Consider the following 25,743-nt stretch of genomic DNA (forward strand, 5'->3'; position numbering starts at 1 on the left):
TATTGTATAGTTTAACATGAAAAATTAAACTGAAGTCCTATTCGGAAGTAAGATGTGTGAAATAATGTCCGCCGAAAATGACTTTTAAACTTGGCTGAGCTCTTAAGGCATTCAACTTCGATAGTAACTTTTAAGAAAAATCGGTTTACAATTATTGCACAGGGAATGGCAGAAAATAACGTTTTTAGTACATCATAGGGCCGTAACTCCACAACATAATGTCGGCCAAGAGTGGCAATCGAACATGGCCAAGCCCTTGAGGCATTTGACCTTGTTTGAAGTAAATCGATTAATATTTATTAGACTTATTGCAGGGAAATGGCAGAAAATGATATTTTTTATTAAATCGAAGTGACATAACTCTACTAAATAAGGTCCGTCGCAAGTGTTTGTTACCAAGTTTTAACAATATTAGTTTTAACATTTGTTAGTTATTACACAGAAACTGCAGAAAAATGACATTTGTTGTAAATTAAAGGGCCATAACTCTGATAAATAACACCCGCTGAAAGAGTTGATCGAACCTGGCCCGGCACTTAAGGCATTCAACCTTGTTACCAAGTTTTAAGAAAATTGTACGAAAGTGGCAGAAACTGACTTTTTTATTATTTAAGCAAAGGCCATAACTCCGCTAAATAAGGTCCATCGACAGTCGCGATCGAATTTGGCCGACCCCTCAAGGCATTTAACCTGTCACCAAGTTTGAAGAAAATCGGTTTACATTTGTTACAGTTATTGCACGGAAACGAAGTGTTACAGACAGACAGACAGGCAGACAGACAGACAGACAGACAGACAGACGGAACAGACAGACAAACAGACAGACAGACGGACAAACCCAAATCAATATCCCCCGTTTCAGGGAAAGCGGGGGATCAAAATCCCCCGTTTCAGGGAAAGCGGGGGATAAAAATCGGTTAAATGTATTCTTCATAGTATGAGCTAGTTATAGCGAGTTTTCTTCCTTTCTGGTAGTACTATATAGAACACATCGTAACTAATTCTCAGGCCCCTGTGATATGCGCCACACTATTACTATTTTATTTGGTGAGAAAAAAGACGATGATGTAATTTCAGATTTTCAATACGGAAAAGACCCAACGAATAAAATGTCAGACGGGTATATATGAGATAATGCATATTTGATTTTGTTTAAAATTTAAATAGCGCAGGAGGATAAAAGATTATTCTCTGTAATTAATGCAGGTAGGTTAACCACAGAATCCTGAATAGAATGCATTTAACACATTAAATGCACTCAAAGAACATTTAATACATTAAATGCATTCAAAGTCGTTTTAGGTAAACAGGGATAAACTGAATATACGAATTTTGTGAAAACATTTTGTAAAGATCAAATAGCAACTGCAATGCCGTCACAGTTTTGAATAAATATGAAATAGATAATCAACTGAAAGAAAGAAATCCTATTGAAGTAGTATTCTTTATCCACTTTTCATGTGTTCATAAAACCCTTTACTTACTTATGTGAATATCCGTTTCGGCCATTTTTCTAGGAGTATATATTTATATAATCTAATAGATCTATTTATCAAACGTCGGGACTCAAAGCTAAATAATGAGAGAATAGAAGATGATATGAGGAAAGGGATGCTTCTCAAATATACGAGACGATAAGCAGGTTTTTTTTAAAGATAATGCTACAATCCCTACAAATGTCCGTCTGATCTATCAGAGTTAGTTCCCTTCGTTCCACTCTGCCAGCACTGACAGAGTAGAGTAACGAAGGGAATTAACTAGAGATCAGAACTAAGGGAAGTAGCTCTGATAGATAAGAACGAACGGAAGTAACACTTATAGATCAGAACAAAGGGAAGTAATTTGATAGATCAGAACAAAGGGGAGTTAATCTAATAATCAGAACGAAGGGAAGTAACTCTGATAGATCAAAATGAAGGAAAGTATCAAAACGAAGGAAAGTTGTACGAAGGGAGGTAACATTAATAAATCAGTAAATTTGTTAGATAAGAAAGAAGGGAAGTAACTCTAATAGATAAGAAAGAAGGGAAGAAACTCATAGATCAGAACGAAGGGAAGAAACTCATAGATCAGAGTAAAGGGAAGTAACTCTGATTCAGAGTGCGCACATGATGATCCAGGATACCCCAATCATTGTCATCCGCTAACTATTTGTAATACATGTATAATGAATAGATTACTTGTGGAATGTCGTTTTTCTCAGTATCTTGATGTCGTCATTATACACACGGTATTGTGCCGGATGGGCTTGATCGTAACGCATATCTGACATATCAATCTTTTTGCAACACGCATTTTCATTGGCCTTAAAAATCGTCATCATTTCATAAAAAGTCGTCGCCGTTTTTATAATTTCACCGAAAAATAGTTCCTCAAGTTTGAAACTTAAAAGGATTAGATTGAATATATGGAGTAAAGTAGGGATTTAACGCATACTCTTAGAGGGTATCATTTAACAAGTTAACTATTTATCCTAAATATACATTTGAAGTGTCTGTATATTCCCATTAAATGTCGAGTTTATTCAATAAAAAGTAAATATAGAAACGATTTATTTATCAGTATTCTATTTATGTTGTTTATTAGCTGTTGTGATAAAACAATGGATATCCTATTACGATGCGGTCCATTGTGGTCTAAATGTTGTCAAATAGACCAAATGTCGACAGAGGAATGTTCTTCCGTATGATATTATATACACGTGAGTGCACGCGACCTAACAATACATTACTTCAGAACGAGGATAGTTTCGTTTGAGTGTCCTCTTATCTCACTTAAAACATTCACTCGAATTCGTCGATCATCGGATATTTCGAGTTATCCGAGTTTTCGGGGTATGTTCACTCAGATATACAGTAAAACTTCGATGAGTCGAAGTTGAAGGGACCAGCGTAACGAGTTTGACTCATCGGGACTACGACTCATAAGTTGTAGACAATAATTGACGAACTTTACGTCGATGGTAATGCATACTCCAATGTAGATGTACACTGCACATTGAACGAGTTTTTCTTTCTGTGATTTCATTTTATACGTTCTTACACTCGTGTAGTGAAATCTATGTTTGTGAGCTTCAAACTATTTTGAATAAAACAAGCATTTTTAGATAAATTCAGTTTACTTTTGAACTACTTGGACATATTGCCTTATCATTTGACATTTTTTTCTAGAACAAAGTATGATTTTAATGTTATAATAGAATCTGTCTGAATTCTGAAGCATTTCTGTTTGATTTGTACAGTTGGTTATATTTTTCTCGGATAAAATGTTATATTGACGATAGATCACACGAATCTAGTCCAAAACGCATATTTGATATATTTTCAGTGTTTATTTTTTTTTGAAAATCAGCGAAAAAGAACATCATCACCCCAATCTCCAGCCTCACCCATCCCACCCCGACCCAAAAAGGACGAAAGAAAAGAATTATCGATCTTTGGAAAACAATAAAAGAATTAAAAGACAATGTTTCTCTCCTCCTTTTAAAGATGCTCCACCGCTGACATATGGTACAATAATGTATTAGTTCTCTATCAAACACAGGAGCAGACGAGTAAGTAGTCTTCTTCAGTTACAAAAGTTTCTTACTTCTTAATATTACCACCATTGAAAAGTTGGGCTTCTAATTTTACTTCAAGATGAAAATATTGAAAAAGATTAATTGCGTCCCGAACAAATTCCATAGAACTATGTGCTATATGGGAAGAAATGTACCAAAGGCACAATAAATTATTTTATATTATTTTTTGTATTAATTAGACATATATCTATATGAGTAAACACCAATTATTGTTCAAATGATGAGTATGTTTATGCTCTGTCGACGGTGGTACATCTTTGAAATTTTTAAAATGATGCAGAACAAATTTTTCACACATGGCTTCTTACTCCCCACGCTTTCTTTCTGCGTTTTAACGCTTAAACCTTCCATATTATTTATATATTCATGTGCGAATACTGTAAAACTTTTTATCTGATTTATATTTATAAGGTGTTAACGTTTTATCGTTCTGAAATGATGAAATATTTCAAATAGCCAGACAGACTGACATTTATTTGTATACAAATATAGCACGGGCCAACCAGGTTATACCGGGATGTAATGCACATCTATACACGCACAATACACTTCATTCGTAAATTTTTACGTAGGGAATGTTTACTGATAAACCTCGCTAATTGATCACTAATTACGTATTTAAGGGCTTATGACGTCATGGAAATTTGCGTACACATACCGCATAGGTCTAGTCACCTTTTAAAAATGTCTCCCAGCTCATTATATCAATGCATAGGTAGAGACCACCAACAGGTGGAAACCACTGTGTATAAATTCATGGCGAACATCCCAGTCACGCGTTAAGAATTTCATATCCGGCGCATTCAATACAAATAATTATTAATGCAAATATTTAAACATAGTATAAACGTTCAGCCATGCGTGTCGGTTGAAATTCTAGAACGCGTCATGTTTTAAACAGAGTACGGAAGTGAAGGCGCGAACAAAATATAATCCCTTATTTGGTAAATTCGTTTTGTATGGTATAGTGTAAGTGTACGTGTAAATAGCACCCTGTGGCCTTTTGTGGTTTGGTGTTATCGATATTTTATATCGGTACATATTTGGTGTGTTTACGTTTTGTTTGTGGTTTTAAATATATTTACATTTCTCGTGTTTACATAGTTTAATATTTGTTTTTGATATTGCGTAACGTGTTGCTGTCATACACATATAGAGCTGTTTGATACTACTGTTTTATAATACAGCTGCAATTGCTGAGCCATTTAGCGAATGAAAACATTATGGAAATAATTTGAATATATTATTACTATAAATTATAGAGACAATAGCCGTCCTCTTGCATTTTATTTTCGTCTATAGAAAGCCCACAACACGTACACTTTATTTGGCATTTGTTTTTACTCATAATAACATCTGCAATAGTTGTTTTCAACGAATGGAGAAACAAATGACAAATTATATATTGCGTTATCACTATGAAATGACGTTTGAAAATGGTGACATGGCTATTTACCAAAGACTGAAGCAACCGTCAAACACAACCTTGACCTTTGAACATACAGCCGAGAACAGCTTTGGTTTTACTTGATTGGAGAACATAACAACTTCATAAGACGTGCCAGGTTTAGATAGTGGATGAAAGCCGAAGTATCCGGAGAAAAAACCTATCGACCAGCGGTCAGTGTCTGGTTCTTGCCCTAAATTGGAGGGGTTTTGGTGATATGTTAATGGAAATATAGGACAAAAAGCTAGGTACTAGTATCCTTCATCATTGTTTACTAATTCCAATTTTGCATATTACAGAGTTATCTGCACTTGCGGGTAGGTATTGATTGTGACGTCATATGTTTGCGAGCGTAACGTCATACGTTTCGGTAAAAACGACGTGAATTGCGCTCACAAAATAATGATGTAACAATCGATACTTACCCGCAAGGGAGCTAACTCTGTTATATGCAAAGACGGAATACGTCGAGTAAAAACTGTTAAAGTAGAACAAAAATGAAAACGACATTATATTTAGTAGAATTTTTGCCATATAAAACATCGAAAAGGACATTCCAAGCAATAGCATATTATGTTTAAATAAGAGTAAATCTTGATAGGGAATACATAGCACAAAGTCATATCAGAATCTTTTAAAGAATTCGTATTGTCATATACTATGTAAAGTGGTTTATTTCTCAAACACCATCTACCATTGTAGTCTGAACAATATGACCTAATAGTAAATGAATGCGCGTTAATTAAGTTTCTGGTAGTGACCGTGTTAGGTACATATCACCTGATATCCAGATTTAGATTACTACTGTTGCTCGTGTGTTTGCCATGCAATAAAATTTATGAATCAAAGAAGAGTGAAGTGGTACGATTACGTCAGTACATCCGGGTATTTTGTTTTATAAGACCTTCATACCACCGTTGTTGGAATAACAATTATTCTAACTTGTCGGGAATTCCATCTTATTTTATAGAAGCGTCTTTCTACATTCCAATGATCAGGTAAACTTTGTACGGAAGCCCATTAAACTATATTAAATATCAGAGTTGTATGTGCAGTTAAAACAATATTTTATTTCAGTATTAGGCCTACATTTGAAGCTAGGATTTGAAAACAAGCTTATAATACTTAGCATATAGATATATTGAAAGAAGAAATACACAATTCCTTAAAGCTAATTTGTGGGGATCAGGACTGCTTTTATCGTTGTGTGTGAGCTGACGTACTGAAATCTGTCTTTTAATAGGAAAATAAAAAGAAATATTGAAAAGTTCAGAAGTTTAAAGATGCTCAAACGCCGACAAATGGCATTTTTTCACTATCAAAAACAGGAGCAGACGATTTAGCATTGTCCTTCAGTTACAAAAGTTACTTACTTTACACCATTACCGTCATTGAAAAGTTTGAGCTTCTAAATTTACTTCAAGTTAAAAACATGAAAAATCATTAATTGCATCCCGAAAAAATCCGTGGCACTATATCCTATATGGAATGAAGTACTGATTGCGCATGTACCAATGCAAAATAAATTATCTTATATTATTTTTTGTGTTAATTAGACATATATATATATATATACGATAAAACACCAATTATTGTTCAAATAATGAATATCATTTATGCTCTATCAGCGGTGGAGCAACTTTAAGGTGTGGGTTCGTTGAAATGAATGAGCGTCGTATCAATAACGTTAAGACTAGAGCAAGTATGTTTCAACTGTACTGTTCTCAAAGATCTCGAAAAATTAATTATATTAATTGTTCTGAATGTCGTCATTCTTAAATTACAGCCATATTTCCCCCTTTTAAACACAGTGATATGACTGATTTAAGAGTCTTTAACAAATTTTAAAAATTAAATTGGAATTATTTTATTTGTATAATGTTTTAGCTTGTTTGCCAATCCCAAATATTCGATATTTTGTATTTACATTAAAACCTCGATATTTCGAAGTTCATGGGACCGACAGAATAAGATCTAAACATCGAGACTTCGAATTATTCGTGGATGTAATTACACCGATGTATCATGTATCGAAAGATGAATAAAATACTGTTTACATAAAGATGATATGGTATGCATTCAACAGATTTTCTGGACTATGAAGTGTAAACTACATGTATACAAGTTTATATATACCCAATAACTCAACAAAAAGAGAGAGAAAAATCCCATTAAAATCGAGCAATATTGCATGTAACGCCACATCAATGGGTAAAGAGGCAGGCATGAGTTTCCATATATATCTACATTCTATAGGGTATTTCCTTTAGAATGTGAAGTATTTCACTGAGGTATTACAATCAATACCTGTAGTTTTAGAGGCTGCACTTACCTAGATAAATAAACACATGCAGTGACGGTGATAAAACATGCCATCAAGCGATACAGTACCCACCCAAATAACTTGGCGACTTATGTTGGAGCCGCAAAACGCCGCCATTACAGCTGTGAACTACAGATGGCAAGAAAATGTGGTCGTTCTGACGTCGATAAAAGTGAAGTGCTCAAACTCATACCGGTAGGTTCACTTAAACATATCAGTTGTGTATATGATGTCGGTTTCTTTACACGTGCTAGGCTTACTAAAGCATATCAGTTGTATATAATTCGACACTTGTATTTTTGACATATGATGTCGTTTTCTTTACACGCCCGAGGTTTACTAAAGCATATCAGTTGTATATAATTCGACACTTGTATTTTTGACATATGATGTCGGTTTCTTTACACGCCCGAGGTTTACTAAAGCATATCAGTTGTATATATTTCGAAACTATTGTAGATATGACTGATGATGACCATTTATTTACACGTGGGTGGAAGTACGATTAGAGAGCCAGCAACATGATGACTTGTAATTACTACTGAAAGAGGCCACGTATTCTGCTTTATTAAACCAAAGATATGGATAATCGGTTTAGGAAGTAATTATTTTAGTACTTTAAAATACTTAATGCTTTTAATACCACCATAAATCTCATTAGGATGCTGGGCCCATACCATGAAACTTTCTCAGAAGATTTTTTACTCAAGTCTATGTTAAAGCATATACTTGAGTAAAAGATCTGTCTAAGAATAGTTTTATGGTGCCGTGCTCTGATTCGCTTAGTCGTTTTAAAGGATAAATTAACTGTAGCTAAGATATTATAGAATTAACATTATATGTTTTCAAAAGGATATTCAAATTTTCAAACAATATTCATTTTATGTGGTTGTTTTGTGGGATGATCTACAGGAAACTTGTTGGGGAAAACACGCGTCGGTTTGGTCATGTTTTGTTCTGGGACGATGATGATATTATGAAATTTAAATTTCCGGCTAGGATGATTTGGTTAAAATAAGGATAGATCTGAGTTCGATTTCCGTCTCCGTCAGAAAAGTAACTCTCCCATCACTTATATTCCCCATATGTTTATTGAACTGGCATTTATATAGCGTTGTTTATTTGTTCTGGACACATCCGCGTGATAGAGTAAACACATTGACTGTAGGGGTTTATAAGTCTGGGCCATGCTGAAGATGTACCATATATTTAAGTATATACTGGATTATATGACATATGAAATCATGAAGTTGTACAGTATAGATGGAATGGACGACGTTTGTTGTCAAGAAAATTTTCGGTTCCCAAGACCACGTAGGTCTACACAAGGCGATATCAGGAACCGGGTATGTGTTGATATTATGATAAGTGGGGATTTGGTGACCAAATATGATGATGAACAAATATGGATTCAGTGACTGGATATACGAAAATACTAGGTTTTCTATTCAGTTTTGACTAGATATGAATCGGGTATTATCAATGCTGTAGGTATACTAACCAGAATATTGTGATAAGTGGGGATTTGGTGACCTAATATGATGATGAACAAATATGGATACAGACTGGATATACTATAACATTAAGTGTACAGTCATGTATTATTGATTCGAATGTGTTTTCACTCTTGACTAGATATGATTCGGTATTATTAATGTTGTAGGCATGCTTACCAGAATGTTATGAGGCATTTTCTGTGTTTAGAAATCGATGGAAATGTGTTCCGTAACATAATCCTTCATTAACTTTAAAGTTCCATGTATCGTAACTGGGCGAAAATGTTGACATGTTTCCTTTGAAAACCACCAGGTTTGATGAATTAGGCTGTGAAAATCATTTAAATGGTATCATATGCCTTATAAACGTTAGTTTCAACGCAGAAATTATGTACTGTAAAATTGTTGTTTTTATACCTTATGTATGTATACCTGCAGAAACGTTGTGTTAGCGTTATTACGGACTGAAGAAGGCCCTATAGTGGCTGAATATATATTCCATAGAAATGATTTGATTTTAATTTGAATTTATTTTGGCCTTTTATTTCGGATTATTACTATACTAGCTTTATACCGTTTTCACCTCATCCTGCAGAAATCACTTAGCAATTACTAATAACACTGTAAAAATGTGAAATGATAATGTAGACCACCATTTTGCTTCATGGTCTGACCGTATGTGCTCATACTGCATGCCAAAAATCACTTTTAGCTCATTTTTGTGCTGGTAAAATTAAAACCTATGCATTAAAAGTACAGTAATTCTCCAAATATTGGTAACTTTTGGTGATGAATTACATATTAAGGTTTAGACCCTGTTTAAACTAGTGATATTTTTTATGCCTATACATCACTTCTTAGGTATCGTTGAATATATAACTTGGTTGATAAAAGGGTGTATGCATCAGGCCTAACCTTAGGTATTACGGATGACTCGTAGATTGTTGTGTTGTTTGTAAATTTTAGCAAAATATGCAAATAATTATACATTTTAGTTCATTTAAGTCCAATTAAGAAGTGATATATAGGCATTAAAATCATCACCAGTTTGAACAGGGTCTAACAGCTTAAAAGCTCAACTTGATTCATGAGTATAAAAAAATCGGCACATATAACTTAAAGATGCTTCACCGCCGAAAAAGTATTTATAAACGATACCCATCATTTGAACAGAACTGATGTATAATTGTGTTTACATGTGTCTAATTAACACAAAAATGCATATAAAATAATTCAGTTCGCTTTGGTGCATGCACAATAAGTACTTAATTCCATATAGGGCATAGTGCCATGTAATTTTTTTCGGGATGCAATTAATTATTTTTAATATTTTTATCTTTAAATCAAAATAAGAAGATCAAACTTTTCAATGGTGATAATTATATAATGGTGTAAAGAAACTAACTTTTGTCACTGAAGAAAAATACTAAATGGTCTACTCCTGTTTTTGATAGAGAAAAAGTACCATTTGTCAGCGGTGGAAGCAAACTGATTTTATGATTGGTTGATCAGTATCACGTGATTGCACTGTTATAACAGGGAATACAAAGACAACCAATAAGGATGACAATGCATTATCTACCTTAGAGTAAATATTGATGCTGCATCATAAGTGTTCTGTGGTTAAGATAAAGTGTTCCTCTTAGGAGAGGAATGCGGTAGCTGTTCAGGTACACACACTTCAGAAAAGATAATCGAATTGTATAGGTACTCGAGCATATCCGTTTATCATATTCCAATTTTTGACACGAACATTTGTTTTGTTGTCGATATCTCCGCAGAAAACGGAACGTGGGTTATTATTTCACAATTCAAAGTTATTATTCCGAACAAACCGTTCTTTAGGAAAAACTAATTGCATCTTACGCTCGTATAAATACTAATCGAAATATTGCATATTTATAATGATTTCCATCGGTTGAGCGCTAGATAGAGTGAAAAAATAAACGTTGTTCGGTTCAACACTTTAAGCCGCTCAAATTTGATACTGAAACCAGTTTGTATAATATATGTGTTTTCTTTTGCACTCTTCATTGAAAATTCACAGATGTTATTTTTCATTGTTTCAGAAATACAAACTAAGTCACGACTTAACGCCATCACCAACAGAATCAGAAAACAAATTTGTTTACACCAATGACGGCTTTGCTGCAAGTATAAACAACGTCAACAAACATATAGACAATGAAGATGACGACGTGTTCGTCACAGCGTCAAGTCTCGCCCCAACCAAACGAGATCGCGTGGAAAGTGCACGTGACGCGGAAAGTCAGCGAAAATCCCGGTGTTCCAGATGCTGCTTTGCGGCTGTTATAATTACTGTGTTAATTGTCGGACTACTTGCAGGTGTGGCTGTGATATTAGTATTCCATGTATTCGGAGTTGAAGGTAGGTAGTAATGATGTATAGAGTCAAATAAATGTTAGTTTTATTTTGCATACAGACGTTAAAGTATTGGTTTGCATTATCAATTACTTTGCTCCTTTTTTCCCCCAAAAAACTTTTTTTATTCAATATTTAATGTAGAAAACAATGCATTTACCACAAATAATTTATTTTAATGACACTGAAATAGCAAGAGATACTGTTAACTAACTTATTTTCACAGCGACTTAATTTCGCGTTTTCACGCAAAGCGATTTTTCGCGAGCACTGAGTTTCGCGATTGAGACATATTTTGTTATAATTTACATGTATTTGAAACATTTTTTGCGACGATTTTATTTCACGATCGAGACATATTTAGTTCTAATTTACCTGTATTTGAAATGCGCGAAATTTAATCACACGCCAAGATAATTTGTTTTTGGTAAAATATTAAATAAAAGTAAATATAAAAAGCAATTTTAGATGCATAAATGCAATTTTTGTATTATTCTCAATATTCGGGTTTATGAAGCCATAAACAAAAAACGGATGGGAATTCGCTGTCCGACTACTATGTAGAGTATGATTTTTACCGGTTTTCGATCTAGACCTCTAAAACGTCTAAAACTGGTCTTGGGGCACTCTGGTGGGTCCGTTATTATATGAACTGTAAACAATTCTCAGATACTGGTGGGCAAGACTACTATTCCTCCTCTTTTACACCAAGGCACATTCTCACATTAAAAAAAGCACATATGTATTACACAATAGTAAGTTAACTGATCTGTTTTAGACAAAGACAACATACCCAAACCATTTTTATTATAGTTAATCGTGGTCTGGTCCTGTTGTCGCTTTGTCCTGTCATAGTCTTTTCTGACGGAAACATAGCGCTGAATACAGATGTTAATACTAGACACTTCTGACACGTTATCACGCTGTTATTACAACAGACAAAGCAGAAGTAGCGTCCACTTCCATATGTGATGCCAAGGAGAAATAAAATATGACTAAGCCAGATGATTCAAGAGTGTCATGACCATCTAACAGTAAAAGTTAGAGAAGCACTATGTTTGAAAGATCGAGAAATTAAATTTTTTGAACTTGAAAAGATAGAGAATTAAGATCATTGAACTTTAGTTGCCACATTTCAATGTTGCAATAGGACACATAAACTATAAGAAGGCTTTAGTCTAATAATTACTGTACTAACCCATTATTTTTCAGAACTGTCTCAGGAGGTCACGACCTCTTTCACTACTACGCCATCAAAAGGTAAAAACCAATGGTAATTTAATGACGATAAATCATATGTTTTGTTAGACTAGATTACCCGCCTTAGTACCAATTCTCTCCGCTAGGCTGCGTTCATTAGAGTAAGACATGAACGAAGCCTATCGGAGAGTAGAAATGCTACGGCAGGCAATCCAGTCTAGTGTTTTGTGTTTAAATGTTTGACACGTGATAAGTGAATATACATTTGTGGCACAATGCTATGATCGCGAAATTGTCCCGCAAAATATTGAGAAATGGTTGAATAATATAAACAAGAAATGTTTATATATTAACAAGAAAGCCAGATGAGGAAAATTTAAAACAGCTAAAAATTTGATTTTATTGTTTATTTTACTGAAAATCGCAAAATTTTTGACCTGCGTAAATAGCTGGCTATGCGGTATCCACCTTCGATACTCCAGGGGTTACTATCACTGTTGTTATATCCACCCCTTGAATATGTCATAACAAAACTGAAGGCTCTGAACTACATTGCTAAATGTAAGTAATTTATCGTATTTTACTGTTGGTAAATGTGTACTGAAGAATAAATGTTTCATCTTTCAGACTTTCTAATATTAGAGGGTGAACTTTCTTTATATGATGATTGGGACGATGCTTTGTCAGACAAATCATCGGCTCTTTATAATTCTACAACAAATAACATCACAGAAGAGGTGAGTTATCAATCAATTAATCAATATATGAATGAATTAATTAATGAATGAATCACTGAATCAATGAATGAAGCAATGAATCAATGAATGAATCAATGAATCAATGAGTGAATCAATGAATCAATGAGTGAATGAATCAACGAATGAATCAATTGTTTTAATTCAAGTATCAAATATCTTGCATCGTGATATTATTTCAAATGTAAGGTATATCCATCCAATAATGACTTACTTCGACACTGTACATGTGTACTATCACACACAATATTCCAAGGGTTACTTTCACTGCCGTTAGTGTCGTGAATATAACGACAACGAAAGTAATTCCTGGAGTATCGAGAATGGTCTATCTTATAATAACATTAAACGGACTAGTATAAAATTATTGCATACTAAAATGTAAAGTTTTAAAAATTGTAAATTATGTTTACATAAGATGGTTTTATCAAAAGCTTGTTGTTCTAATTACCTAAGGGTAAAACCAACGTTGACTTTTATATGTGCAGCACCACATTTGACTTAACGAAAAATATTTGAAAATATCAGGGTTTTTTTGCAATGCAACAATTGTTATGTCTTCTTAGAAACATATTTTATCTATATTTGTCTTTGTTTAATTTGATCTGGGGTTTCGTTGCCATAACAACATTAACTGATTTTGTTGTTACTGATATTTGTTTTCTTTTCCCTTACAGATAGACAATGTAATGTTCAGTAGTAACCTATCACAATCCTATATATCGATACACATACGGAAACTTCGGTAACTATTTCTTAAAACGAATACAGTAAAACACTTAATTACATTACACTAACACTTTATGTCTCACACCTTACCATATGCTTTCTCAAACGTTTATTCAGCAGTAACGGCGACGAGTTCTTATTTGTAAACATAATCGCATTATTTTTGATATCGTATGTTATAGTGGAATATTTACATTTTGCCACTGCGACTTCCATTACTCTAATGATAATCTTGGTCTGCATTATGAGCCAATAAATGCAGCCTAGACTTTGTGTAGTAATATCTATATAAATGGATGTGAGTCTTGTTTACTTACACCCTGTTAGTCCGCACGGGAAAATTGACATTGTAGTTGAATGAACCAGTTTGGTTATAAAACTCATAAAAAATCTTTCAAATGTCTAGATAATTGAAGTAAACTGAAAAACTACTGAAAAACATTGAAATCTTGTTATCTTTTCAATTTTTTTATGGGACTATTTTTGATAACCTTGAACTTGGCTGTTGAGGAAATTCAAATGTTCACTCGCATCTAAATTATGTTTTACATTGAACTAAAAATTTAAATTTAAATATAACGATCCATTAATTGTTATTGAAATATCACCGAAATATAAATGTGAATATCGTAGAAACACAAGTGACGATGCAATATATTCTCAGCATCTAAGCTTTTTCATTTAACATAGAATATAATTATAAAAATGAGTGAATATTGTGATTGACTAGAAATGTTTCAGATTAAATATGAACCCCCGCATATCTTGCTTGTCACACTATATATTCTGCATCTAAGTTTTTTCATTTAGTATAAGATATATTTATGAAATGTGAGAAAACTTTGATTGACTAGAATTGTTTCAGGTGAAATATGAACCATATCGTTTTTTGCTTGTCAAAGTATATTCATGGCATCTAAGCTTTTTCATTTAGCATAAAATATAATTTTAAAAATGAGTGAAAATTTTGATTGACTGGAAATGTTTCAGATTTAATATAATCCATTGTATTTTTTTTTTTGGTTTTCGACCTAATTTTCTTGTCATTTCGTTTTAGTCGTGGCAGTATAAAGGTGTTTTTCGACATGGAATTCCGAGAATCTACAGATCTCACAGAACCGGAAGTCATTCCGGCCCTGGCCGAGTATATCATCAAATCTGCCAAAACTGAAGGCACTACCACTCTAAATATAGATCCAGTTACTGTTATATTAACGATCAGAGGTAAGTAAAGAAACAACGGTTTGTGATTTGCTTTGCCTCATGGAATTTAATTTATCGTCCATTTTATTTTTACACGATATTGATTGTTTGAATTTTCCTTCATATACGAATACTATAAAGATATAATTAAAATTCATCTTATATTGTATTACTGTTTCTGGTTGTTTAATCTAATATATATCATTTTTTAGATCAGCTCACAACGGCATCTACATCAAGTACAACTTCTTTACCTACAACAACAAGTAGAACGGCATCAAGTTCAACAACAATGACTTCAACAACTATAACTACAAAAAGTACTAGTACATCCCCAAAAAGTACAACTATAAGTACAACTTCAAAGCCTACTACTACATCAAGTACTGCTACATCAACTAGTACAAGTACATCTACAGAAAGCACATCAGTATCAACTACACTAACGCCAGGTAAACTGTTAATGCCGCAATTTCAGGAAGTACGACATTTGTCGTCTGCTATTTAGAAATGAAGACAACTTCCTGAAGTTTCTCTGTCCATTGAATATTCATCAGTATATTCAAAGTAAATTAACCTCCATTAGATATTACTTCTATATAACGATGTGATTAAAAAAGAAAACAAATAAACAATAAAATATAAATTTCTTAGTATTCTATGGATAAACTTTTTTGAGAATATCGCAATTCCATTAAAAATCGCTTAAATGTCTTTCATGTGAAAATATCCTTTGTACTATTGGATTTCAGATTTGTGCGAGGTTGTCACAGTTGATGCATGCGTTGCATTGGGAATAAATAAAACAGTGTTTCCAAATATGATGCGCTCAAGTAACCAAAGCGAGGCTGTGGCATTTTACGAGATGTGGCTCCCGTATGCATGTTCAGCTAATACCATTCACATGCTGTGTGCTATGGCGTTCTTTACGTGTGATGACGAAGGGAGACCAGTGTATCCGTGTAAGAGTTTGTGTGACGGTAAGTTTGCCATTTATTTACTTTTTCATTTTGATATATATTGTAAGGTAACTTATATCTTTAAATAAAATAAAATAAATCAAATTTAATCTCTAAGAAAAAGTTCCGAGTACAAGTAGAAAACAAAGTTTTTTTTTCAATTGTGAATCTTTACTCAAATTGTCTTAAAACGTTGTTAATAAAAATTTTACCAAAGTAAGACTACATTAGAAAAGTTAGTCGTATTTAAATGCAATTATCAGGAAAATGAGAGGATTTAAGACATGAATATACGAAAAAAAAATGTAAAATATTCAGAACTGCTTTCACCTTTTCACATTCAGAATGGCCTTCTTCACCCCTTTACATTGAGAAACATTCAGTATACATGCTTTTTTCTTGGTTAATAAAATGAAGATTGAGAATTTCTCACGTCAAAAATGTTATTTTAATATCGATCTGTCTTAAAATCAATCCGATCAATGACCGGCAATTTTCGAACCTAAGTCTAATTAATTCGATGTATGATGTCTAAATGTGTTTTATTGCTATATTCACGGTGAGAATAACAGCTGCTCACGAAAAACAAGCACAACTTGAAAGCATGGAAGAAGGAATGCACGTTGAATGTTTTTGCAAACTAAGCGCTTTTCCCCATACTTTGTTTCCATTTTTGTTTGTTTTTGTTTTTTTTTACTAACAACCGGTTTCATAACTACATTTGTGACATATTTGAATATGTTCAAAGGTGTTTCCTGACATCAGCGATGAAGTCTAGTCGGGACCGATACTCTATAGCGATAAGCAACCAATTTTTTTTCAATCTAGTTTTTCTGTGGGACTCTAGAAGGGGCGCATTAGAACTCTTCAACCGTCAAAAGATAACAAAACCTGTTTGTTGGAAACATTATCGATTTTGAAAACAGAAAAATGTGATGTAGTTGTTGGTATAGGTTTTATTTGTATTATGACAATGTATCGTTTTCTTCACAGCTGCTTGGATGGATTGTGGTACCCAGTTCCCTCTGTTTACCTCAGATCAATGTGTGGCATTACCGTCGACTGACTGTGTGGCTCCATTACCTACCAACATAACAACTACTACAGCAATGCCCACTTCCGAAAAACCATCGACCACTCCATCCGCAACTAACAATTCATCCACAACTACCACTCCATCCACAACTACCGATTCATCCACAACTACCACTCAATCTACAACTACAACTCTATCTACAACTACAACTCCATCCACAACTACCACTCCATCCACAACTACCACTCCATCCACAACTACCACTCCATCCACAACTACCACAAAACCAGGTAAGCTGTCATAACTGTTATAGTTGACATTGGTGCATTCATATATAACTTTTCACAATTCGCGAAACATTTGAAATCGCGTTCAAGCTCTCTCGGGAGATCACGCGAAAAGGTGTAGCTCTCGAAGACACAGTGGTAATTACCTTCTCTTTTTTTATCAGATTTGTGCGAGGACGTGCCAGTAGCCGCATGCGTTGCCATGGGGATAAATCAAACAGTATTTCCGAACCTGTTACAGTCCAGTAATCAGACCGAGACATTAGTATTTTACGACACGTTTCTCCCTATGACGTGTTCCGATAATGCGCGTCACATGTTGTGTGCCATGCTGTATCTCACGTGTGACGAAGGCAAACCAGTTTATCCGTGCAAAAGTTTGTGTGAAGGTGAGTAACTTGTTTACATTTAAGGATTGATCTTGATGTTATCTGCATATATGGTAGTATGAACTTAGTTGTGTGAAGGTGAGCAATTGGTTTACATAAGCATATATCATTTTTTGATGACTGCACGTGAAGATAAAAAGTTAAGGAATACTATCAGAAAGTTTCATGGTCATCACCATTATCTCAGAGGGATGTAGCACATTTCTTTTACGGCATCTGAGTATGGTACATTTATGTAGTCATGTGAATCATTTTTATTTTATAATATATTGGAGACATGTTGGATGCTTTCAGGAGAGCAGCTGTGAGAAACATTTTACTTTGTATTAAAATCAAAATATGAAATCGCTCGATTGTCTCTGTAGGCGAAAACGTGAAATCTCGAGTCTGATTTCAAGTCACTTTTATATAAAAACGTAAATGACAGTTTTGCCTACATTTCCACATAAATGAATACTATCTATGTAATTCGTGGTTCCGTCATGTGAATTTGATTAAACTCGTTAAATAATTTGACATGCTAATCACCTAAAAGTTTGTGGCATATCAAGATTATTTAACTCGCTAAATAAATTCCGTTTTACATTGCCAAGAATGTAAAACCCTCTATTTATCTCAAATATATTCATCTCTTATTTAGAAAATTTGGTAATATCGTCTGTGGGTTTCACAATAATAACAATGCTTTCTTTACAGTTGTTTTGTCTGAGTGCGGTGGAGGATTTCCCTTGGTGACCCCTGACCTCTGTAACATACTACCAATCAGCGAGTGTGTTTCTCCCCTCCCACTCCCTTCGTCAACTCCTGTCATACCTTCTACCTCAACCACGTCAAAACCAGGTAAATTACAGAAAATACAGCGGACCCCTGATAATCCGGATCCCCGATTATCCGGACACGGAAAGTCATGACAATTTGCAGTCAGGACGGAAATGTCATTGAACGGTTTGCCGTAACTTTATATAATTAACTAAGACCACAGAATTTGACAGTTTGGAAAATTCATGATTAAGTCTGAGAATGAGGATTTCCGGATTATCGAGGGTTTATTGAAACTACATACTGTACTAGTGTGAATCTTTTCGCAGGCGATGATTGGACTTGTGAAAAAATTTGCGTTATAAGTATATGTGTTTGAACTGTAAATTGTAAACAAAATCAATTTACAATGTCGCATGCGTTTAAAGTCACTGCGAAAATTAAAACATTCAATTTTTTTATCCATTTCAATTTTCTGATATGGATAGATATGGATACTAATCCTATGCATTGATGAAAACAATAATATTTTTTCAGTATCTTTGAACCAATAATATGTTATAGTTTTGCTTTGTGTACATTGTTTGATAATTTTGATAATTCTTTTATGTAACATATACAAAGTTATGTATTGAAATACAGACAGTGATATTTCACAACGAAAATGATAATTAACAAGTACATTTTAAATGGTTTCCATTTGACTTTTAAACATTTCTGACATGATCTGTTCTAGATCTTTGTGAGGCAGTACGTGTACCAGAATGTATTTCGTTCGGAGTGAACACTACGGTGTTTCCCAATCTATTTCAACAAACTGACCAAGTCGCTGCCATTTCTACCTTCAATCAGAATTTGCCGTTTACCTGTTCCGATAACTCCAGGCATATCCTATGTGCCATGGTGTTCTTTACCTGTGATGATGGTCTACCAAAATTGCCATGTCGAAGTCTATGTGAAGGTGATGATTTTTAACATTTTCTTTCATAATTCCGTGTTTGTATATTACAGAGTTAGCTCCCTTACGGGTAAGTATCGATTATTACGTCATTACTTTATGAGCGCAATTTACGTCGTGATCTCCGAAAAGTATAACGTTACACTCGCAAGTGCATGACGTCACAATCAATACGTATCCGCAAGGGAAGATAACTCTGTGATATGCAAATACGGAGTACGAGAGATTCAAGCTGCTAGCCGCACACTATAATGGGTGTTATAAGTCAAAAGTAGGCGGACATTTTGACATGTCATTTTTTCTTCATAAAGCTATTGAAAACCCTAAGGTTTAATGAATTAAGCTGTGAAAATCATTCAAATGGACAGACAAACATGTTTGATACCTAATATATAAAAGTTACAACAATTTATGCACTTTGAAATTATTGATTTTATATTTTATGTATGTTTAGATGGAACTATAACGGCAGAAATCACATTATAATTTTTGATAACACAGTAAAGTGTGAAATGAAATTATACTTGCCTTCATGGTCTGACCGTATTCACTGAACTACAGATGTAAATCTATAATTTTATACCAAAAATAATTTTCAGCTCTTAGTTGTACTTATAAAATTAAAACCTTTGCATTATAAGTCATGTAATTCTCAAAGTGCTAGTAGTTTTGATGGTGAATAAAATATTAAAAACTCACCTTGATTCATGCCCACGGAAATTACTGCACATAAGACGTTAAGGATGAATTTGAACGTGTTAATGAAGAGGTATAACACTAAAATTTTAGTGTACTCTAAATAAACTATGAAGCAGTTAATGATGACAGTTTTCAATATGGCTTATTTGTATTTAAAACAGCCGCCTTGTCTGACTGTGGGAGTTCGTTTCCAGTAGTAACACCAGAGTTATGTCAGGCTTTACCTACCGACGGATGTGTCGGCCCAATATCACCAAGAACGACACAGTCTACAGTAACGACCCAACCGACATCCACCACGACGGTTAAACAAGGTCAGAGAAATAGAATCTTAAATCAGTCAAGAAGATAGTAATATGAAAATGTCGTCATCAGTACCTCATTTCTTCCCCTGTTGATATCAATAATTATCACCTTTGAAACGTCGATTTCGCAAACGATGTCAAGTACAATTTGCCGTCGATTAGTCTCATCTCCGATGAATGAGACGTCACGAAAAAGTATAAATATGACGTTACAATCATCGGACGTAGGACAAATCGACGGTAAATAGTATGTTACTGACGTCGTCTAGGAAGGCTAGAAATAGACGTATTTTGTAGTATTTATCATTTTTGCTGATTGTTTTGCTCTCGAATCAATGCACCTGTCATCATGTGCCATTTATTTTCTAAATCACAATGTTCATGTAAGTTTTAGCATTACTACAGAAAAGTCTTACTTACAAATATACATTAAAATATATACGGTGTCGTGGACAAAAGCTAAATTGCTATTTTCTCCCTAGACTTGTGTGAAGTTGTTCGGGTACCCGAGTGCGTTGCCTTTGGAATCAATGGTACGGTATTTCCAAATCTGTTCCAAAATGACGACCAAGACTCGGCCATCACCCTGTACCAGTCCTATCTACCACTGGCCTGCTCTGATAACGCCAAGCACATGCTGTGTGCCTCAATGTTCTTTAAATGTGACAAGGGCATTCCGGTATATCCATGTACAAGTCTTTGTGAAGGTAAATATATGTTTGTGTGGAAAATAACTTTTTCATGTTGTAATAGCGGGTATTTTGATATCTTGCTTACGCTATTGGCATCAACCATTTTATAATATTCTTTTATGAATTTTACCGATAAGATTGGATATCTTAAGAAAAAATCAACTTGTTTAAATGTCAGACCTATCCATGTATAAGTCTTTTGAATCTGAATATATGATCATGTGAAAAATGTATTTTTCAGAAGAAATACGCTCGATTCGGCATATAATCATTTACTATTTAGATTTTATCAGCTCATTTTTATAGCAGAATTTCTGCTAAATCTATAGCAGCCTTAGTATTGGAAATGTGTCAGACCGTTTGTCTGGGTTCAAAAATATATTCTCTGACCCATAGTCTCTTGTTCTGTGACGTCATTTTACATTACTTTCTGTTTAAAACAGCCGCCTTGTCTGACTGTGGGACTTCGTTTCCAGTAGTAACACCAGAGTTGTGTCAGGCTTTACCTACCGACGGCTGCGTCGGACCAATATCATCAGCGTCATCAACGACACAGTCTACAGTAACGACACAGCCGACATCCACCACGACGGTTAAACAAGGTCAGAGAAATAGAATCTTAAATCAGTCAGGAAGATAGTAACATGAAAACTTCGTGGATGAATACAAGGCCTGTTTTGAAAGACGGCGCCGGTATATGAATATTCACATTTTTATTTTAAAATATTTTGATATATTAGATTGTATGACTTAATATCGTATGTAATGCATATATCTGTATTAATCGTGCATATGTAAGCAATGCTTATTTTTATATAAAGATATATCAAAATAAAAACATGTGGTGAACCTAAAATCTGATAAACGGTTTTTGGTGTTCACCTAGATTTATGTCAACCTGTTCGGGTACCAGAATGCGTTGCCTTTGGAATCAATGGAACGGTATTTCCAAATCTGTTCCAAAATTACGACCAAGACTCGGCCATCACCCTGTACCAGTCCTATCTACCATTGGCCTGCTCTGATAACGCAAAGCACGTGCTGTGTGCCTCAATGTTCTTTAAATGTGACGAGGGCATCCCGGTATATCCATGTAGAAGTCTTTGTGAAGGTTAGTTGATTCCGGGTTATCTGCCTTTGCGGGTAAGCTATTGATTGTAATGTTATGCTTGTGCGAGACGAGGACAAGCTCCTTTATGTACGTATTTTATACCGATAGTGTCAGACGACTTGGAATAATGTATATATTATCTTATAAGAATTATTGATCTTTTGAACGGTACCAGTCATTTCGGCTCTTTTTGATCAACTACAAGTTTGTGTTGGATCTGTCTTACGTCATCAATTTCATATTTTCAATACAACTGAAAGGTTTAAGAACAACAAAGTAACTTATAGTTTAGAAGAACAAAGCAAGTCATGCTGTAGACTAATTATTCAAAGGTATTTGACATTTTGTACATCTTTACAAAGTCTCTTGCTTGATTTATTTGATGACATATCCATATTTCCTGGTATATCCTCAAATATGCTAATACATCAATACTTCAATTTGTTGTAGATACTTTCAACACATAATTAACCTTACGTACCAATTGACGTCATTATTTGTTTCTTAAAGTTAATGATGTCCTACTATATACTCTTTCCTTTCTAATAAGATTTCTTTTTCCTTTAAGCGGCCCTATCCGACTGTGGAGACTCATTCCCACTGGTATCCCCGGAGCTATGTCAGGCCCTACCGACGCAGAGCTGTGTTGCACCCTTACAGTCCCAGTCAACTACTCTGTCCATATCTACCACAACTTCTCAACCAGGTACGTAAGAGAAACAGTAAGGGACGACTGCGGTGGCCGAGTGGCTGTTCCAATGCTAATATACTTACATAGTTACATGAAGTATGTGTGCTTTTCGATATGTATAAGTTTTGAATAATTAAAAAAAAGATATCCTGACATATAACCGAATATGAAAGATGTTTAAATCTATCGAAATAGTCCGCATTCTCATATGGCGTCATTATTGCTTACATTGTTTACGTTGCTTGGCAACAAATATGTCTGAAAAGGGATAATTCACACGAAATAAAGTGTTAAAATAAAAAAACAGGGATCGTATAGATAATTTATTTTCATATGACTCAATGGCATAGCTACGTTTATCTGAGACAGTTTAAACATTCTTGACTAATAAAAAACACATTTTAAATGAATAAATTCTCTATCGCTCCACCTTCGTTCAGTTTAAGTGTCTATTTTTTCTTGTTATTTTATCAATTTGTTCAAATGTAATGATACTTATCACTGAATCTTTTGACAGCAACATGTGATCCAGTTCAGCTAAACGGTTGTAAAATGCATGGGTTTAATTTTACACGATTCCCTAACGTCTTCCTGGAGACCGATCAAGACACTGCAATCGAGACTTACCGTCGAGACTTTGAATCCACACTAAACACTAACTGTTCTACAGATGTCCCCAGGTTTGTCTGTTCTCATCTGTTCCCGTCATGTGACAGAGGATCAAGTTATCTCCCCTGTCGGCATTTTTGTGAAGGTAATTAAACAAATTATACGTTTTTTATAATTGATTTTCAGTTTTTTAATCAGCCACACGAATTAAAATCAAAATTAAAATTAAAGGCTAAAATACACCATTTATAGATTATTGCAGTAAATTTATAATTAACATTTACGTTCAAAACTTTTTCAAATGTACTTAAAATGTCGAATAAGATATTTTGTTAATCAGTCTGTTTGGTTGGTAAATCATATAAGCTACGTTTATCATGATTCCAGCTATCAACCAAGCTTGTTCCCAGAATCTACCATATCAATTCCAATGTCAGGATTACCCAGAATACAACGGGACGGATAATTGCATACTTCCGGATTTCAAAAGAGCATGTAAATACTTATAATATCTTTAATATTTGATTTTTTGTTAAACCTGGAAAGGGTCTTATTACAGCAAGTCTGGAAAGGGTTTTACAATCATATTTTAGAAGGGTTTTTGTGACCTTTCTTCTGTTTCATTATCATTAAAGTAAAAACAATGGAGAAAACGACATGAATGTATTTTCACATTTACATATATATATTGTCTTGACCTTAATTCTATGTATACAACGTGTTTGCAATGAGAGGTGATTCAATCCGCCAATTTGTAACGCACTTCATGCAAAACAAGCACACAAACATTTTAGCTCTACAGTACTCTCAATACTTTGATATTTCCTTATAGCCTGTGCCATGGACTGGATGTCGTGCCCCGCGGAGTCTAAGTGTATCCCAGCATCCTCTGTCTGTGACGGTAAAGTGGACTGTATAGGTTGGTCGGACGAAATTCAGTGTAGTAAGTATCCAGCACACAATGGTTTGAAAATTTACTTTATTAAAATGAAGATCACTAATGAGATAAAGACAAAAACCCCTTGATTCAGACAATTTGCAAACATCATTTTTCATACCCCTATTAAATAATAATAATAAAAAAACATATGGAAAAAAAATGAAAAAATGAAAAAATCCCTCCAGTGACATCAATTCTTAGTTGATGTAACGGACAGACTGAAAATAATGTGGTTAATATTGGCGTATGTTGTTTATAAATTACATTTGTTTGCCTAGATTGTGACGCCGAATATGAGTACCAGTGTAAAATGGGAATGTGTATCGAGTCTTTCGAGAGGTGTGATGGCGTCCAACAATGCCCTGATGGCAGCGACGAAGAAAACTGCTGTGGGTATAATACTTGTTCTCAATACTTATTCTGTTCGACAATAGTAACATACCAAATAGGAATTATTGGGATAAACTGTGGTATCAGTTCAAATTTTAAATTAAATTATCAATCAGTAGTCAAACTTATTTATAAAGATCTACCAAATGACAAGGACAATTGGTCATTATACCCAAGGTACAGACCACTGGTCAGTGTGTTTTTTCGATTTTCTCCACCATGAAACCTAGCACGTCCTCAAATGACCATGGCTGTTAATAGGACATTCTAAAATGATGTTGATGTAACGTCTTTTTGGAATGGAATATTTTCACGATCTTATCTTCGTTAGATTCATAGAAAGAAGGAGTGTCAATTTGGGTCCTCTGGCGGCCATGACAGATAAGCATTATTATAGATATGATATATAACATTTTTTTTAACTTTATTCTTGCATAATTGACATTTTCAAAAATTAGGTCACTCCAGCACATTAATGAAAAATGATATTCTATCCCCTAAATAAACTGATATAACCAAATCAATTATAATCAAATCGGTGACACTTATGTTTATTATAACCCCTTACTTTAACAGAACAGGTGATCACCGTTGGGATTTTCCTATCTTACTTCGTTATCAACATATCATATGTCATTAGTATTTTTTGTGGCGACATATCAACGCATAATCGTTTTTTTTTACATATCAGTGTGTCCAAAAGGTCAACACGCTTGTACGGACGGCACGTGTATCATGGCTGAGTGGGTTTGTGACGGCGAAGTGGACTGTCCTGACCGCTCGGACGAGACCATGTGTGGTAA

General features: G+C 34.3%; 1 protein-coding gene across 1 annotated transcript in view; it reads left to right on the plus strand.

Moving 5' to 3' along the window:
- Positions 1–7,375: 7,375 nt before the first annotated feature.
- Positions 7,376–25,743, plus strand: part of LOC138309731 (uncharacterized) — a 44,440-nt gene continuing 26,072 nt past the window's right edge. Inside the window, exons 1-22 of the mRNA XM_069250950.1 lie at positions 7,376–7,545; positions 10,916–11,234; positions 12,441–12,488; positions 13,056–13,165; positions 13,861–13,928; positions 14,970–15,136; positions 15,328–15,567; positions 15,868–16,095; positions 17,068–17,400; positions 17,562–17,786; positions 18,483–18,626; positions 19,282–19,506; positions 20,364–20,516; positions 20,990–21,214; positions 21,643–21,801; positions 22,086–22,310; positions 22,879–23,016; positions 23,519–23,755; positions 23,998–24,105; positions 24,443–24,553; positions 24,829–24,939; positions 25,632–25,739. Of these exons, the coding sequence (XP_069107051.1) occupies positions 7,486–7,545; positions 10,916–11,234; positions 12,441–12,488; positions 13,056–13,165; positions 13,861–13,928; positions 14,970–15,136; positions 15,328–15,567; positions 15,868–16,095; positions 17,068–17,400; positions 17,562–17,786; positions 18,483–18,626; positions 19,282–19,506; positions 20,364–20,516; positions 20,990–21,214; positions 21,643–21,801; positions 22,086–22,310; positions 22,879–23,016; positions 23,519–23,755; positions 23,998–24,105; positions 24,443–24,553; positions 24,829–24,939; positions 25,632–25,739 (3,742 nt within the window). The 5' untranslated portion in view covers positions 7,376–7,485. The remainder of the gene's footprint in view (positions 7,546–10,915; positions 11,235–12,440; positions 12,489–13,055; positions 13,166–13,860; positions 13,929–14,969; positions 15,137–15,327; positions 15,568–15,867; positions 16,096–17,067; positions 17,401–17,561; positions 17,787–18,482; positions 18,627–19,281; positions 19,507–20,363; positions 20,517–20,989; positions 21,215–21,642; positions 21,802–22,085; positions 22,311–22,878; positions 23,017–23,518; positions 23,756–23,997; positions 24,106–24,442; positions 24,554–24,828; positions 24,940–25,631; positions 25,740–25,743) is intronic.

This window comes from Argopecten irradians, chromosome 15 (assembly GCF_041381155.1).
Source record: "Argopecten irradians isolate NY chromosome 15, Ai_NY, whole genome shotgun sequence".
Lineage (NCBI taxonomy): Eukaryota > Metazoa > Mollusca > Bivalvia > Pectinida > Pectinidae > Argopecten > Argopecten irradians.